At 32.7% G+C, this 18,327-nt stretch overlaps 1 protein-coding gene across 2 annotated transcripts; it reads left to right on the top strand.

The window, feature by feature from the left end:
* The first annotated feature begins 270 nt into the window (after positions 1 to 270).
* Positions 271 to 5,217, top strand: LOC132610768 (pentatricopeptide repeat-containing protein At3g63370, chloroplastic). Of its 2 annotated transcripts, none has more exons than XM_060325132.1 (2): positions 271 to 3,417; positions 4,547 to 5,217. In XM_060325132.1, the coding sequence occupies exon 1, from the start codon at positions 302 to 304 to the stop codon at positions 3,149 to 3,151; it is 2,850 nt and encodes a 949-aa protein (XP_060181115.1). In that variant the 5' UTR covers positions 271 to 301; the 3' UTR covers positions 3,152 to 3,417; positions 4,547 to 5,217. The 2 variants fall into 2 exon arrangements, with proteins under 2 accessions (XP_060181115.1, XP_060181116.1); XM_060325133.1 differs by having other exon boundaries at positions 4,540 to 5,217.
* Positions 5,218 to 18,327: the final 13,110 nt, after the last annotated feature.

Raw genomic sequence — 18,327 nt, 5'->3', positions numbered from 1 at the left:
AAAATATAATTAATAATCTAATAAAATAGAAGCTTAACGATGTAAATTGGACGAAAGGATGGACAAAATTGGGTGTCAACATGGGGCTGTTAGAAAATAAAGGTATATTAGACCCCATAAGTGGATGACAGGAGTATTTGGGGGCTCAAAGGTGCATGACAGGGGTCTTTGAGGGCTCAAAGGTGGATGAAGGGTATTTTTGCACCAATTGTGATAGTTGAAGGGTATTTAGGCCCCTGTCCGTTTAATATATATTCCATTTCCCAAGCACGGATTCTTGAAATTTTCTTTGCAAAACAAAATGGCTACCATTACCAATTCGATATTCCAAAACGTGTCTTTGTTTTCCTCATTAGCAACGAATAACCACAAAGTTCCACCATTCAAAATCTGCCACGTGTCTCAAAAACCCGCCATAATCAAACAAATTTGCCCGCAAAGCAACTTCAAAGAATCATTTTTAAGTCTCACTAATTTAATTACTCATAAAAACTACTCATCTCAAAAATGTATATACGAGGCTTATTCACTGTTATTAGAGCTTTGTGCAACCCAAAAAGCTCTAAAACAAGGCAAACAAATCCATACCCATGTTCTTAAATTGTGTTTAAAGCATAATGATTCAGTTTTCTTGAACACCAAGATTCTTTTTATGTATGGAAAATGTGGGTCAATTTGTGATGCACATAAGGTGTTTGATAAAATGCCTGAAAGAACTGTTTTTACTTGGAATGCAATGATTGGTGCTTGTGTTTTAAATGGGGTACCTTTTAAAGCACTTGAGTTGTATAGAGATATGAGGTTTTTGGGTGTTTGTTTAGATGCACATACACTTTCTAGTACATTGAAAGCAATTAGTCAGGTTGAATGTTTGTATTATGGAAGTGAAATACATGGTTTTGCAATAAAAGTTGGGCTTATTTCTAATATTTTTGTGGTGAATTCACTGGTGAGTATGTATACTAAGTGTAATGATATTGGGGCAGCTACATTGTTGTTTGATGGAATGAGTGAAAGAGAGGATGTTGTTTCTTGGAATTCTATGATTTCTGCTTATGTGGTAAATGGGATGAATCAAGAAGCTTTAAGTCTATTTATAGAAATGTTGAGTGCTAGTGTTGAACCGACGACTTATACTTTTGTTTCGGCTATTCAAGCATGTGATGAGACAAAATTTGGGGCTGAGATTCATGGTGTTGTTGTGAAACTTGGTTATTCTGTTGCTATGTATGTTGTGAATGCGTTGTTAATGATGTACGTTAAGAACAATAGAGTCAATGAAGCTGCTAAAATATTCTTCCATATGCAAGAAAAGGACAACATTTCTTGGAATTCCATGATATCAGGGTACGTGCAAAATGGACTTTATGATGAAGCGATTAATTTGTTTCATGAGATGAAGAATGCGGGTCAGAAACCTGACCATGTCTCGCTTATGAGTATGCTAGTTGCATCTGGAAGACAAGGAAATTTGTTAAATGGTATGGAAATTCATGCCTTTTCGCTGCGAAATGGTTTGGATAGTGATTTGCAGGTTGGCAATACTCTTGTAGATATGTATGCCAAGTGTGGTAAGTTAGATTACATGGACTCTGTCTTTGATAGGATGCTGCATAGAGATAATGTCTCTTGGACAACAATTATTGCTGCTTATGCTCAGAATAATTTTCCCCAGAAGGCCGTGCAATTATTTCGTGAGGTACAGGCAGAAGGAAGCTATGTTGATGCCCTTATGATTGGAAGTGTCCTCCTTGCTTGTACCGAGTTGAGGTGCAACTTACTTGCAAAAGAAATTCACTGTTATGTGATCAAAAGAGGACTGTATGATCCTGTCATACAGAAAACGCTTGTGAGTGTTTATGGAGATTGTGGGAATGTGGACTATGCAAATAGTATTTTTAGGTTGAGTGAAGTTAAAGATGTCATATCCTTTACAAGCATGATGTGCAGTTATGTTGAAAATGGTCTTGCAAATGAGGCTCTTGGTCTCATGCTCTATATGAATGAAATGGAAATTGAGGCAGATTTCGTTGCAGTCCTAAGCATGCTCAATGCTGCTGCTGATTTATCTTCCTTAAGGAAAGGAAAAGAGATTCATGGATTTTTAGTTAGAAAAGGATTCCTTCTGCAAGATTCCTTTAGAAGCTCTCTAATAGATATGTATGCCAGCTGTGGGACTCTGGAGAACTCATATAAGGTGTTTAATTATTTAAAGAGCAAAGATCCGTTTTGTTGGACGAGCATGATAAATGCTTGTGGATTACATGGATGTGGTAGGGAAGCCATTGATATATTCACAGGGATGGAGAAGGAAAATATCCACCCAGATCACATAACCTTCTTGGCTGTTCTTCGTGCATGTAGCCATACGGCACTAATAGAAGATGGCAAAAGGATTTTCAAAATAATGCAAAGCAAGTACGGATTGGAGCCTTGGCCGGAACACTATGCTTGTTTAGTTGATTTGCTTGGACGTGCAAATCACTTGGAAGAGGCATTCCAAATTGTGAAAACAATGAACTTGGAGGATATACCTGCCGTCTGGTGTGCTCTCCTTGGTGCTTGTCAGGTATACTCTAATAAAGAGTTAGGAGAAATTGCTGCAAAGAAGCTTCTTGAATTAGAGCCCAAGAATCCAGGAAATTATGTTCTTGTATCTAATGTGTATGCTGCGACAAATAGATGGGACGATGTAGAAGAAGTCAGAGTAACAATTAAAGAAAAAGGGCTGAAGAAAGATCCTGCATGTAGTTGGATAGAGGTAGGAGATAAGGTTCATACATTTGTTGCTCACGACAAGTCCCACCCTGAGTGTAATAAGATTTATGAAAAATTAGCTCATCTCACTGAGAAATTGGAGGAGGAAGCAGGTTATGTGGCTCAAACCAAATATGTTTTGCACAATGTGGAGGAAAAAGAAAAAGTCAAGTTGCTTAAAGGACACAGTGAAAGACTGGCTATTGCATATGGTTTACTTGCTAGTACTGATAGAAACCCCATTCGAATCACAAAAAATCTTCGTGTCTGTAGTGATTGCCATACTTTCAGCAAGCTAGCTTCAAAGTTCCTAGAGCGAGATATCATAGTTAGAGATGCCAAAAGATTTCACCATTTCAGGAATGGGATATGTTCCTGTGGAGATTTCTGGTGAAACCGGTAATTGGTTATCCTATCAAGCAGATCTTTCTGATCATAACTAACTTTACTGCTCGGTAACATCCACTTTAAGACACGCTCAGTGTATTTTTCAATAAGAGATGGAGCTAGCTGACATGTCCTCTTGTAGTGAACCAACGGCAATATTAGTTCCGTTGCCTTGACCTGATGTTCAGAGAATTTGGAGGTGGTTCGAGTCTTTGGCAACTTGGAGGAGCTCATGAGCTCTACAACAATCAAGACTCCTCTTTCTAAATAAAGGTGTGTTTTTCATATGAATATTCCACGTCAGTCTGTTGGAATGAAATTTTTTAATTGCTGAGAATTAAGAGATTGGCAAAATTTGCCATGGAAATTTAGATGTATGTCCTGCTTGTGCTTCCAGTTTGAACTTGCTTCAGATCGCATACAGCAAAACATCCTCTTTATTGCTGCTTTTGGTACTTTATAGCATCCAAATCAGAGTCAGGTTGTAAAGGTGAGAATGAAGTCAAAAACAATTGGAAACTATAAATAACTGTTGTTTGAATGTAAGAGCTTTCCAACTTTTCCTCTCATTAGACTATCCACATTGGAATCTAGTACTGATGGCATGAAAAATATAATCCAAGTTCTACCAAGAGCCAACTACATGAAAAAGCTAAGGAAATGGGGGATGGAAAAGAAAAGAAAAGGCATATAATTAAATGTTAAATTACATTAAAGATTAACTTATTAACTAAAGCAACTGATGCAGAATATGGTGTACTTGGATCAAGTTGATCTCATATCAAGGCGTTATTATGTGAAATTCTGTAAAAGAAAAATTAGTTTTCCACGTTATTAGAAATGATAGAAGAATACAGTTTAATCTAAAGAAATTTCATGTGTTACATGTTAAAGGTTCCGGAGATTAGGAAATATAGTTTATAAGTTGTACACATATGAACTGCTAAGCTAACGATGTGAATACTAGTAATTCTTTTATTTGTGTTGATGCAAGTTTAGACGTTTAGGATTAAAAATCCTGATCTTGTTATGTGAGGTCAAACTCCCCTTTAGAAAATTGTTATTGGTGTCCCATTGCTCTTATTCCGCAAATTTCTGTGACTAGACTTCTTGGACCACTCACCATTGTATGATTGTCGGTAAGCCAATGTTTTCTATTTGCATCGGCATGTTTTATTAATTCAGTATGATAAGATCAATATGTTATCTGGTTTTGAGATACATCTCTTGTTACCGTATTGTTTTTTCTTGTTGGACGGATTGTTTCTAATCTTCAATTCCTGCATCAGAATTTGATATTATAACCTGCTTTAACTTATATATATGTCAAATGGTAATAACAGAAATGCTGGCGCTGAGATGGAATAATTACCAAATTGCTTAATGTGATTTCAGTTTGCAGGTCAGCGCTTTTGTTAAAGTGCATATCAGCAACCAAGCATGTACCTGGATTTGGTTCCTTCCTTTGCCTAAGGAAGAGGGCAGTCATTTCCCTGATGTTCGTCTGTCGTTAAGTCCGGCTTGCAGAACCGTCTTTCGGATGACTTTTAGTCTTGGTTGGTTAGCCCCTTTTTTCCGTTGCTGTAGTTGGTAGTAGCGAGAAAGACTCACAAGGAAGTTGGCCCCTATCTTCTTAAGTGGCTCATCACTTTGTCTACCTTCTTGGCTTTAGTGAACAGTTCAATGCTGATAGATTGGGTGGATTTTGTTGTAATCATTTACTTTTGTATATTCTTTACCCTTTGGTATACCCCTCGTATACGGCCAGTCTTTTGGCCATGTTTATGATTAAAAGTACATCTACGTGATCACATAAAAAATAAAAATAAAAAGCACAGGGAGTTGGTGAAGTTTGTCCAAGGTGAGTCAATTGACACTCCTCCGGAAAAAAATAGGTCATATTTTTATTTTATTTCATGTATATATACTAGTATTAGTATATGTTGAATCCTTTGAAAGGTGTAAATTGGAGTATATTTTGACTCTTTTTAGTGACTTGGCTCCACAACTGGTTGTCAAAGTGTTCGTAATTGTATCTTACGCTATTTGAGAAATATACTCCGTCTATCCCAATTTAAGAGATGTGATATCTTTCTATATTACTAAAAATAACTTAACTGTGAATTTCGCATTTACTTTTAATGTAAGGATTTATAACCACTCAAATATCTATAATTTATTTTTTTGCTTGTTCAAAAGTCTTTCTTTCTTACATTTCATGTTAGGTCAAACAACATCACATAAAATGGGACGGAGGGACTAGCTTATTGGAGAGGACATTTGATGTTCTTGCACTCGTAAACTGAACAGGAGATTGGTACATGTTTGTGTTAGAACTGTTTTTAGTTTTTGGTTATATTTGAAGTGTTTGGCTCAACTTTTTTACTTCTGATTTGATGTATAATATGTCTTCCTATGGATATTTGCTAAAAATAATATTTAAAAAAAATGTAAATACATGTTTCAAATTGTTGCATATTGTTCAATTAAATGTTATTTTTATGCGTTTTAAGTCAAATGAAAGCATGCATGTCTGAGGAGAAAAGACTCGAAAGGTCTGAATTGATATTGGCTTTCCCTCATGGAACAGTGAACATCATCATAAAACGTTACTGAAGTATGACGATATCAGCTTAATGCCGCTCCCTCTATCCCAATTTATGTATTACACTAGTGAATTTACCCGCACTTCGTGCGGTTGTAGGCACTTATATTTTTGGGTATAGAAATATTTAATGCATATACATGTACAAAAAATAATTTTATAAATTGATTAAAACGAAAAATATGCGTTTCGCGAGTTAAATTTATATATGAAGTATTATTCTCTAACATCCGCATTTTATAAATATCTTAAAGTTTTTTTCTAGTCTTTGAATCCGAATAAAGAAACATTGACTTTTTTATGTGCCTATGTTTAATAAAATTTACAACATGAACTTATATTTTAAAATATGCTTAGATAAGTATCTGTTAATCTATTTTATTAAAGAGATGTATTTTGCTGCTTTCATATTTTTCTCTTTGATTAAATCGGCAAGAGAACCAACGACAACAAATTAAAGCCAATTGAAATTTATGAAATACATCTCTTTTACCACTTCTTCCAACCGTAACAAATGATTAATTGAATGCATTCACAAATATCAAAATGTTCTTTAAATTGAAAAATATGTCCTTGAAATTCCGTAGACATAAATTTCCACCACTTCTCTGTCCAGTGCATATTGATGTACTTTAAGCATAACTTAAGATTTTTTGAAGTAGAGCGGAAAGATTGAAATTCATCCCGAGATATGGTGTAAATCACATTACCTATAGCTTCTATTTTATTTAAAAGAACCATAAAACACATACTGACACAAAAGTACGTATTAGCAACAAACGAAAATTCATAAAAATAGTTGATATGCTGGCTAACTTTAGTTCCTTAATCTACTTCCCCAAACTGGCAAGAGAGTTACCTAAACATACTAACTAAACAAACACAAAAAATGAGATGTTAATAAACCTAACAAATAAGAAATTATAGGGGAAGGAGAAAGAAACAGTGAAAATTTATTGATAAATTTTGAAGCGACAGTTTCTTACCCTGCACTTGCACATAATGCTTCGACATTAGATCAAGTGTCCAAAGGATGTCGTTGTAGCACAATTGAAGCACATGAGCTGGATTATGACCTGCTGAATTAAAAAGACACCAACAAAAACTACATTCATATTTGCACCTATAAGAAAAGAAACAAAAAATTACCATTAGTTCTAATGGAAAAAAAAATACATGTAATAAGCATAGCTGGAAGAAAAAAACATGAAATCCACTTCACATATCACAGCAAACTATAAGATTGTGTGTATATAGAGGAGGTCAAGGATTCATGGTGACCTTTCAAATTCCATAATTGAGTGGTGTCTTTCCATTCTCTAAATTAATGAGAAGAATGTGTAACTTCATTCTAGGCGGTCTTTCCCTGGAAACGGCTGCTTAATTTGAGCTTTAAAGATGTCGTGGCTTTAATTTTTTATTGCTCCATTTAGTTGGTACAATATAGTTATTATTATTGGATTTTTAATAGATTGAATGAGAAGAATAAAAGCAAAAATGTCAAAAAAAAAAAAGATAAATAGGATCTTTGGCCATAGATAGGTGTCACCTTACCTTATCTATGCCTAGCTTTATATTATATATAGATTTCACTTTTCGAGATTCAAACTGCATGAACTGTTATCAACATTTTTATTGGGATCGAAAATAACAAGGTATCATGCGGAAGCTAATAATTGCACACCTCTAGAGTCGATAAATCAGACTGCAAAGAAAATATACAAAAGACAGCACAATATTTTGATATTATTTGGTTAATTGACCTACATAAAAACTAATATAAATGAAAGTGTTATAAATATTATTTATTATTATGGATGTCTATCTTTAGGAGAAATATTAGGATTAGTGACTTTGGGATCAAGTCACTTTTCCCTATAAATATAAAAGTTTTCCTTCATTTTTAATGAATCCCTAACAAGAAAAATAAGATATCTTCTCTCTTTCTCTGCAATATTCTTTTTGTAGCTTTATTATTTTATAATACGTTATCAGCACGAGTCTCTAATCTTTTATTGGAGTTTAATCCATATTACACTTATCGTGTTTGAGAGCTTGACGGTACTGAAAATAAAGTGAACGATTCATAGTGAATGCAGTCAAGCATGCTTACAATTTTTCATGTGCTTTATATGTTATATTTTGTGGTAATAATTCATACAAGTGTTTGGCTGTTTTATTAACACGGAAACCCAGTAATATTGTTTTAACTTCTTGCTCTTTTGTCACATACGGAGGTGCTCAGGTAAGTGATGCCTTAAACTAATAGGCTAGTCAATCCCTTCTGGACTTGATTGGATTCTTTATCGGTCCATTTACTCTGTATCGTTTAATCATATGTACATACACCATACATTTTATTTTATATTAAAAGAAGAATTGAAATTTTGGTAGAGTTTATAAATATATATGACCATCAGCAGTGGTAAATATTTTGGAGGCTTACTGTGACTATAATGGACAATATGTTAGAAATTCTCTAAATTATATATATATGTTTCGATTTGCTCCTGAAGTAGCAATATCTTAAAAGAGTACTAAGCTATCATTATTTGATATGCTTGAGACACGTTCAGATATGCTCCATTTCTGAAGAATGAGAACTTTTGATAGGTATCACAAATACAGATCTAATCTTGAATGTGACAATATTTAGTAAAGCTTATAATTACGAACATATACTTGGTTGTTAATATCAAGCCTCACCTCCAGAAGAGGTAGAATAATTGAGAAAAAATATTCTATGTTTTACTCCCGAAGCAGTAAATTCAGAAATCTGCTCCTCAAGTAATAAATTCAGAAATCTGCTCCTGAAGTAGCAAATTTGAACTCTACTCCAGAAGTACTAGAACTCTTAAATTTACTTCCGAATTAGTAGAATTTTAAAATTTATTCCAGAAATAGTAAAACTTTGAAATTTACTCTTGAAATAGTAAACCTTTGAACTTTAATCCTAGAATAATAAAATAGATAGGAACTGTTTCTCCTTTACAAAAATAATGACGTGATTAACTGAATACTTTTAAGTCCTTTTTATTTTTGTTTAAATCAGCAGTCATGTTCATATATAATGCAATTACCATGGTTTCTATAGCTACAAGGATAAATATGTGACGATTATATTAAACTACTATGGTTTGGCTTTTTGAATTACTTCTTTCTTTAACGAAAGTACTTAAAGGATTAGAGCCAGAGGCAGATTTAGAGCTACAGAACCTTATAACCGCATCCTCGAATGAGATTCCTAAAAGTCCCTCCGAATTTCTACAAGCATTTTATGTGGCTTCCAGATTTTTATATGAAGGTTAATATTCTATACGGGTCTATATATTAGACTGTTATTATCGCACTATTTTTTGAGTAACTTGTTTCAAGGTGTATTAATTCTATAATATGTGAATGTAGGTGCCTGATTCAACTAGAGGCAATTTCGTGTCATACTTAGCACCAAGTATTATGCCAAGAAATAATTACACAATAGCCATGGGATATATTAGATAACTGAATAAACTTAGTTTGATGTCTTTCTCTGCCCTTTCATATGACATTTCATCCGCATGTTACATTTGATAATAGAAATACATGTTATTAGTCAACGCATGCACCAATTTTCTTAAAATTGGATCTCTGTAAGATCACTTTGAAGATTTAAGATTGTGTTACTATAGGATTTTACTGCGATTTATACTAAAAATTATAAAGTGGACAATAATAGGTTCACTTAAGTTCCAACAGATTTATGCCTGAGAGAAATAATGAGCTATTGAAAATTATCATAATGCTCAGCTAAATGATCAAGTTTTATTCCCCGAAATGAATGAAGAAATATCACAACACACCTCCTGAAGAGATAAAATAACAAAGGATATAAATGTTATTTTGTGGTATGAAGGTCATTATTGCATGTACCTGTCGTACGTCAAATCATCTTGGATACTTTTATTATGTATCATTCTAAGGCAAAAGGATACAAAATTTTGTAGAATACTTTCTACCAGAACCACATTAATATATTATGTTTACTTACTGATTTTTCATAAGAAAATGACAAGTTCATACAAAAATTTCCTGAAGAAATAAATAATTATGTGGTTGCCGACAAAATATTCGGATGTTGGCCAGTATTCTCCCTGAAGGAGATATTTACCATAAAAGGATCAAAGACTGTATAACTTAATGTTTATTTTTTGTCATTTATGAATTTAAGAATGTCTTTATAATATTCATTTGGCCGCAATATTTTTTTTTGTCATGACACCAGCGACGTCAGGGTAATATTTGATAGTAAAAAATCAATTAAGTGCTCCAGAAGAGCTAACTATTTCTCTAGAAGATCATGACACTAGTAGTGTCCAAATAATATGTGATTACGGAGAATAAATTTAAGGTTCCAGAAGATCTTATATAGTATTATGTCATTCGTTCTAGATTGTAATATACGAAGGTATTATGATCGAAACACAAGTTGTAGTAAACCTGAAGTTTACTAAAGTAAATGGCTATCATATTGAAGATATAAATGATTGGAGGATTAAATATCTTCAAAATCATAGTAGGTAAGAAATATCTATGTGAAAGGTTATACGCCTTATTCTCCGATCCAAATTGTACTACAGATATAAGCATGATGAAATCACATGTCACGATAACTAGAAGTTTCTCGATGCGAAAAAGAATTCATGTCATAGTAAATCAGAAGTTTTACTAAAACAAATAGCACATGGTATGATAAACTTGAAGTTTACTAGTATAACTAATTTTATTAGTCAGCATGAGCGATTTGGCCATCCCGATTCAAATATGATGTGCAAATTGAGTATTTAACATATATTGAAGAACTGGAAGATTCTTCAAGAATTTATTTTTGTTTCTTATTCTCATGATAAGTTGATTATACTAGCTAATGTTAGGATTGAATTCCCTAAATTCTGAAAAATTATAAAAGGTGAATATGGGTCCGTTCACCTGTTATGTGATATCTTAAATAGATGCATTAATGAGATGGTCACATGTGCGTTTACTGTCAACCTGCAATTTGACGTTTACAAAATTACTTACTCAAAATAATTGAGTTAAGAGCATAATTTTCAGATTATGTAATCAAGACAATCCATCTTGATAACGCTGGTTTATATCCAAGCTGGTTTGGCATTAAATGCCTCTACTAAATAGCTAAACCATTGGTTATGAGAACAAAGCTTCATGTGCTGGTCTAATCAATGATATATGGTATATAACATCACTTATATGCTTCAGACCAATAAATTATGATAAATTCTCTCCTCACAATTGGTTCAGGGTTAGGAACCAGATATTTCTATCTAACAATTTTTTGTGTGTGGTATATGATTAATTAATCTACCATGATGCACAAAGATGGATTTCCCCGAAGAAGATGGGATATATGTTAGTTTTTCTAACATAAGGGGGAGAGAATAATCAACTGAGGAATATGTTATGAATTATCATTAGTATGATCCTCATTCAAAAGATAATTCAACTCAAATGCTAGAAGCATTTGCTGACCCAAAATTAATTTCTAATTTCAGTTGCAAAATGCTCCTATTAACATGTCCTTGAAGGACAGAGTCTACAACATGCATGAAGTGTGGTAAGATTAATCGGTTTCAAACGCAATAATCATTGAAAAGAAAGAGGAGTAAATGATCAATGATCATTATACGGAAGCAATGTCCTTTTCAAGAGCCTAAGACTGTAAGACATAACACTTCATGAAACCTCACGAGAGGTTTAGGTACCTAAAAATAATGAAAGTGATCAGATCTCAATAAGTTATGTCCTATTGCAAACCGATACAACATAATATATCGTCAACGATATCTTTGATACAATATAGCGCGCAATATTGTAAAAGATTGTGAGGATCTAAATTCTACGTCTATTAAAGCATGCTAACGTAGAAATTAATATCAAGTGAAATGACACATCTTGATAAGCATAAAGCTTATCGGACTTGCTGCCCAGACATCAGAAGATGTCACATGTTTAAATAGAAATGGGTGTTGTCACAACCTATATGAAATACTTGACAAAATTCATATGAAAATTCTTGAAGAATTTTAAATGCCTAAAGAATATACAAGTTCTAGAAATTTGTTTGTAATCTTATATGAATTAAATCAAGCAAGGTGAATGCAATTTAATTACCTTAATGAATATTCATTAACTAAGGGTCTATTTATCCTTACACCTTTATGGAAATCAAAATCTGTCATATTGCTGATGTAAGTTGATGACTTGAATATTATTGAAACTCCTAAAGAGTTCTCAAAAGCAGTATATTATCTGTTGAAAGAAGTTGAAATGAAAAACTTGCAGAATTCTTTGGTCCTGAAGTGCCATATTTTTTTGCAATTGATGCATTTATATATTTTGCTATGACTATGAGGGATTATAGTCATACGATGTTATTCTACATGACAGTCAAATCATATAAAGATAACATCTGTTTATAAAGCAAGTCAGGAATGCACTTGGAGTGATTTCAATAATATTATATACCAATGCAACTCTATCCAAAGACTGAAGATGCAGCAGCATACATAGCCAACTAAAGAGAGGATTCATAAAAGCACAAGACATGTTTCACCAAAGTTGTTCTTCACACACGAGCTCCAGAAGAATGGTGATATCAACGTGCAAGATATTTGTTCAAGTGTAATATGACTGATTTATTTACCAAGTCTCTACCAACTGCAACTTTCGAGAAGATGGTGCACAAGATTGAGATGTGAAGATTCAAGTTTTTTTATTGAAGTTCTCATCAGGGGGAGTTAATACTCGTTGAACTCTTTTTCCCTTTCAAGGTTTTTGTCCCACTGGGTTTTTCCTTATAAGGTTTTTAATGAGGCAACTAAATGTGTACTCTTTTTCCTTCACTAGAATTTTTCCCACTGGGTTTTTTCTAGTAAGTTTTAACGAGACAGATTATCTATCAAATAGACATCCAAGGGGGAGTGTTATAAATATTATTTATTATTGTGAATGTCTATCTTTAGGAGATATATTAGGGTTAGTGACTCTGGGATTCACTTTTTCCCTATAAATATAGAGGTTCTCCTTTATTATAAATGAATCCCTAACAAGAGAAATAAGATATCTCCTCTTTTCTCTCTTTCTTTGCAATATTCTTTTTGTAGATTTATTATTTTATAATAGAAAGCATAAAACTATTAAGAGAAAAATGTCCCCCTAAACAAGACTTCTTTATAGACTACATTGTGGATGCTACTGTGTTATGAATGAAAAGAATAAATCTCCTCCAAGAAAAAGGATAAATATGGTAGAGTCCTTTTCCACAAAGAAAATCTTTTCTACCAAGAAATCCGTTTGAAGTAAAACACAATTATGGTAAAATTCAAATAAAGTAGGAAATTCAGGGCAAACCCTAACAAATCTCCAACTTGGCCTGAATTTTCTGACAAAATAATCTTGATTTTTCTTCTTCACATCATTTTTATCACTGTTGCTTGCCATAGTTAAAAATAAGGTTAAAAATATTATGGGTTAAAAATTGGTTTAAGAATAATTTGCTTTATTTTTAAAGATGCAGTAGTAGGAATGTTAAAAATATGGTTGAAATTCATCTCCACGTATAGTACTTTGGACAAAATCTTCATTATTGGGAAATTGATTGCAGTTTGATTTGAACTGGCCGCCTTGAGCCTATCTTCAACCCATTGGTTGAATCATCGACTCTGATATAACTTGTTGGGATGAAAAATAACAGAGTGTCATGCTGAATCTAATAATTGTAAACCTCGAGCGTCGATAAATTAGACTGCAAAGAAAATATACTAAAGAAGACTTTATTATATGATATGACTTTGGTCAATTGACCTATACATGATAATAAAAATTCTAAAGCTATTGAGAGATTTAAATATCCCTTAAGTAAAACTATCTAAACGACTACATTGTGGATGCTATTGTGTTAGGAATGAAAATATAAATCTTCTATTTATAAAAGTCTAAAACTTCTCCCCCAAGAAAAATGATAAATATGATAGAGTCCTTTTCCACAAAGAAAATCCTTTCTACTAAGAAATTCTTTTTGAAGTAAAACATAATTATGTTAAAATTCAAATAAAGTAGGAAATTCAGGGCAAATCATAAAAATTTTAAAATGTATTTTTTTCACCAAATTGATATGAGAAAAATTGTAATTTATACTCCCTCCGTGTCATAATAAGTGTCATCTTAACCAAATGTTTTTGTTCCATAATAAGTGTCAGCTTATAAAACCAAAACATAAACTGACTAATTTTTTTCAATTCTACCCTTAGACAATAAAGTAACATCTAAGTGATGATTGAAAAAGCCACATGACAAAAGACATAGATTAACCCTCAAACTATACCCGAAATGTCGATATCACACTTAAACTTTCATGTCGTCCCATTACACACCTTATGTATCTAAATGTGATAATTTTTACCCCCTGAGAGCTGATGTGGCATAATATATAAAAATTATTAAAAAGGAGGCGCGTTTTGGTTATATGTTATTTATTTTTCTTTTTTTTTTAATCGTAAAATTCAATTTTTTGTAATCCCCGCCCCACCTCTCATTTTCTTCTTCACTTCCACCTTTGCCGGAGCTCCGACGAGCTCGCCTCCTGCAGCGACCCACCAACTTTCCCCACAGCGTCTCCGCTTTAATTTCATCATTATTAATCTTAGCTTCTTCTTCATCAACCCAATTCGGGTCCCAACTCGGTTTAGTCATAACCCAATTCATCATCTTCACTTTCCTCAATTTGCATCGGATACCCACTCTCTTTCTCCCCATATCTCTCTTTCTCTATCTCCATAGTCCATATCCACTCACAAATTTGCTTAATCTTGAGTTTCCTTTCTTTCAAATTTAGGATTTTGACTTGTCTGTTTCAGCCGATAGAGATATGAAATTGCACTTTTTTCACTCAATTTCTTATTTGACCACTTTATTGGCTGATCTGTAAAGTTTTGACTTTTAATTTTTCTTGATTTTGTAATTCATTGGTTCCGTTAGAGAGTAGAGAGTAGAGAGGAAGAAGATGACGCTAAGAAAAATATTAAAAATTAAAAGATTTCTGACGTGGTGTTGACATGATGCCGATGTGGCGAGAGAGTGTGTAACACCTCTCACCATGTGACTGGTTATATGTGCGTCAGGGAGTAAATAATATCACTTTTAAATATATTAGGTGTGTAATAGGTCACTAGTAAAGTTTAAGTGTGATATCGACTTTTGGGGACAAGTTCAATGGTCAATTTATGCCCTTTTATAGTAATTTGGTATTGATGGATTCCCAATATCAAAAGGTTTATTTCTTGTGCATGCTCTAATCAAAAGGAAAAAGTAATTTATTTTTATTATATAGGGGTAATTTGGTAAACTTCACATTGCATTATTAGTTTCTTAATATGCGTGTTTTTTATTAAGGCAACACTTATTATGGGATGAAGAGATTAATATTTTTCAAATATATAAATTTTAATCTTAAAATATTAAGTTAATCTAATCTAATTTAACTTTAAACTTTAATCAAATTAATTCTCGAAAAGCGAAAAGTATCACATAAATCGGGACCGAAGCTGTAATCAAATTAATCATAAGTATTTATAGTCAGATTCTAATTGGTGTCGAACCTTATGATGTCAATACAAGACACGTGAATACTTAACAGCCAATTGGTTGGATCAGACCGTGGGAAGGTACCCTTGCTTCGCATGATTTTAAAATCTTGAGACATGATATTCTTTTCCAAATGATAAGTTGTAGAGAAACTCTTAAATATTTGAGGATTATGTATATTCTTTTCAAAACTAAAAATAAAGCATGATAACCAGGGGCGGATCTATTAAGGGTCGGGGGGTGCCACGCCACCCGCAAGCCTCACCCGAAACCCTGTGTATATATATGTATATATACAGAAGCTATGTACAAATATTTAAAGTGGCACCCCCACTACAAAGTAACCTGCTGGTGCCAGTGGATAGAGGCTTTGATTCCTGCTCTCTGGTCGCGGGATCAAGCCCCAGCGGCTGCATAAAATTCTTTTTTGTTTAACCCTGCTGCTCAACAGACAACAATGAGCAGTAGCAATCTTTGTTGACTTAATTTAATTTATTAATCTTTGACTTTTTTATTTCTTAAAGTTAAGAATAGAACTTTCCCTCTCTTCCTTCTCATTTAAAAAAAGACACAACCCTCTCTCTCTTCTCAATTCTCATCAAAGAAACAAACCCTCTCTTCTCAATTCTCATCAACTAAACAAACCCTCTTCATTGCTCCAAAGCCAAAATCCCATTCGGCTGCTTCCTCCATTGACCCATTGTAAGGATCTTTTCGTCTTTCTTTCTTGATTTGTTTTGAGTTTTTTTTTTCTTACAAAAATGCTTTTTTGTGTTAAAATTGTAATATTGCTTGTGAATTTTGTACATTTATGTATAAAAGTCATTTTGCTTGTGGGTTTTGTACATTTACGTATAAAAGTTGTAATCTTGATTGTGGGTTTTGTACATTTATGTATAAAAGTTGTAATTTTTCTTGTATATTGCTATAAATAAATGTTTCATCGGAAAAGACGAATAACCCGAATCAAAGTTCGAAAAGACGAATAATCCGACCCGAAGCCCAAATTGATTGAATGACGCATGGCACCCGGAAACTTCAAATCCTGGATCCGCCTCTGATGATAACTCGTGAAATTGAAGTAATTGGAATATTATTAAGCTTGAATAGATTTCAAATTTAATATATCGACCGAAATATTTTTGTACTCATTAAAACGGGTCGGTGTACATGCGAAGAGATTATCTTTTTGGAAAACACCTTTTCGTTGAAGAATATTAGAAACAAAATTCTCTATTTCAAATTAGATGGTATATTTTCCTCTTCAAGACGTTTGACAAAGTTCTGTTTTTATACGATTATCACACTGTTCAAGAATTCAATTTTATCAAAATATTTTAATTTTAGATGTTAACGTGAATTTTTCATTATAAACTATTTTGAATCTGACTTGAATATTTCTTTAATTAACATTGATATTAGTAATAATAAATTATCAATATTTAGGCATTAGTCAAATACTAACAAACAAAATGAGATTTTGCTATTTCAATCTTTTCTTTTTTTCAAAAATGTGGCTGGTTATACATTGTGTCAATTTTTCACTCCAAACTTGAAAAACAATTTTTTCAAGTTTGAAAAATTGGTTTAAAGTGTACTTTTCTCTCACAAAATTTTAACATTTTTTCAAATGAATTGCATGTTAAAATATTCTTTTTCTACTTAACTCAGTTATTGTTTTGCAAAATATCTCAATTCATGTTCAGACGCCCTCGAAGCATTGAATCGCTCAAGGACAAAGTTTTCATGCGATTTTGGATTGTGTTTCAAAGTTTTAGGAGTATAAAAATTGTGTTTCATTTTTTTTTGTAAAAAGAGAAAGTTTTTGATAACAGTCAAAGAGAGAGACCTGAGGTCCAGCTGCTGTATCCTTTAGGCTTTAGGTCTTTGCCTTAAAGATTGTGAAATTAGCAAAACCAAGAATGCAGGTTTGTGCCCCTTCTTTAACATTCTGGAAAAACAAAGAATAAGAAATTTATGGACCACTCTAAGCTTAGAGTGTACTCAACACTATTTGTAGACTTGTAGGCCTTTTTAACATTTGGGGTCTCTCCTCTATTTACTTAGAATCCGTTTGGCTTATAAGTTGTTAAAAATAACTTATAAGTCGTTTTTAGTTTTTTTGAGTATTTGACTGACTAATTTATAAATTATTTTATGTATAAAATAAATTTAAAAAATAATTGAACTCATTTGATTTAGCTTAAAAAACAGTTTATAAGCTGAATGTAGCTTATAAATTATTTTTTTTAAATCCATCCAAACAGGCTTTTACTCGTTTCATCATTTCATTTGCTTTTTGAGTTTGACCCCCAGCTACTTAGTCCTCTGTGATTAACAAGTATCATCATCTTGTTGAATGCAAGTACACTATGCAAAAGCTTGTTTGAGCTGTCAACTTCAATTCCACCTGCTAGTACTTAAATTTTCATAATTAGAGTATGTTTGGCTAACTTATAAGGCGGTCATATTCATATAAAAGTACTTTTTGATTTATTCATGCAATTGATAAACATAGAAACTCTTTAGGAGTCGTTTGGTGTTTAGGTTGAAATATTTCAGCACTAATTTTTTATATCGTATTTAGCAGGAGGTATAAATTTATTTCATAGAAATTCTTTAGGAGTTGTTTGGTGCATAGGCTGAGATATCTCAGCATTAATTTTTTGTATCGTATATGATACGAGATATAAATTTATTCTGAGATAAATTTATACCTCCTATCAAATATAGTACAAAATAAAGCATAATTTCAAGGGTGGAATATCTCACCTTATCCCAAAAAGGGGGATAAATTAATTCTGAAATTATAATCTCGGGAGAATTTTAGCTACCTACCAAACGATCCCTTAGTACTACTCCATAAGATGAGTGCTTATAAGGCCAAAGTCATAAGTTGGTTACTCTCACGTTATGATTTTTTCATTCTATAATAACTT

Source organism: Lycium barbarum, chromosome 9 (assembly GCF_019175385.1).
Source record: "Lycium barbarum isolate Lr01 chromosome 9, ASM1917538v2, whole genome shotgun sequence".
NCBI lineage: Eukaryota > Viridiplantae > Streptophyta > Magnoliopsida > Solanales > Solanaceae > Lycium > Lycium barbarum.
Note: the sequence above shows the minus strand (reverse complement) of the source record. Positions and strands in the feature narration are given on the sequence as shown.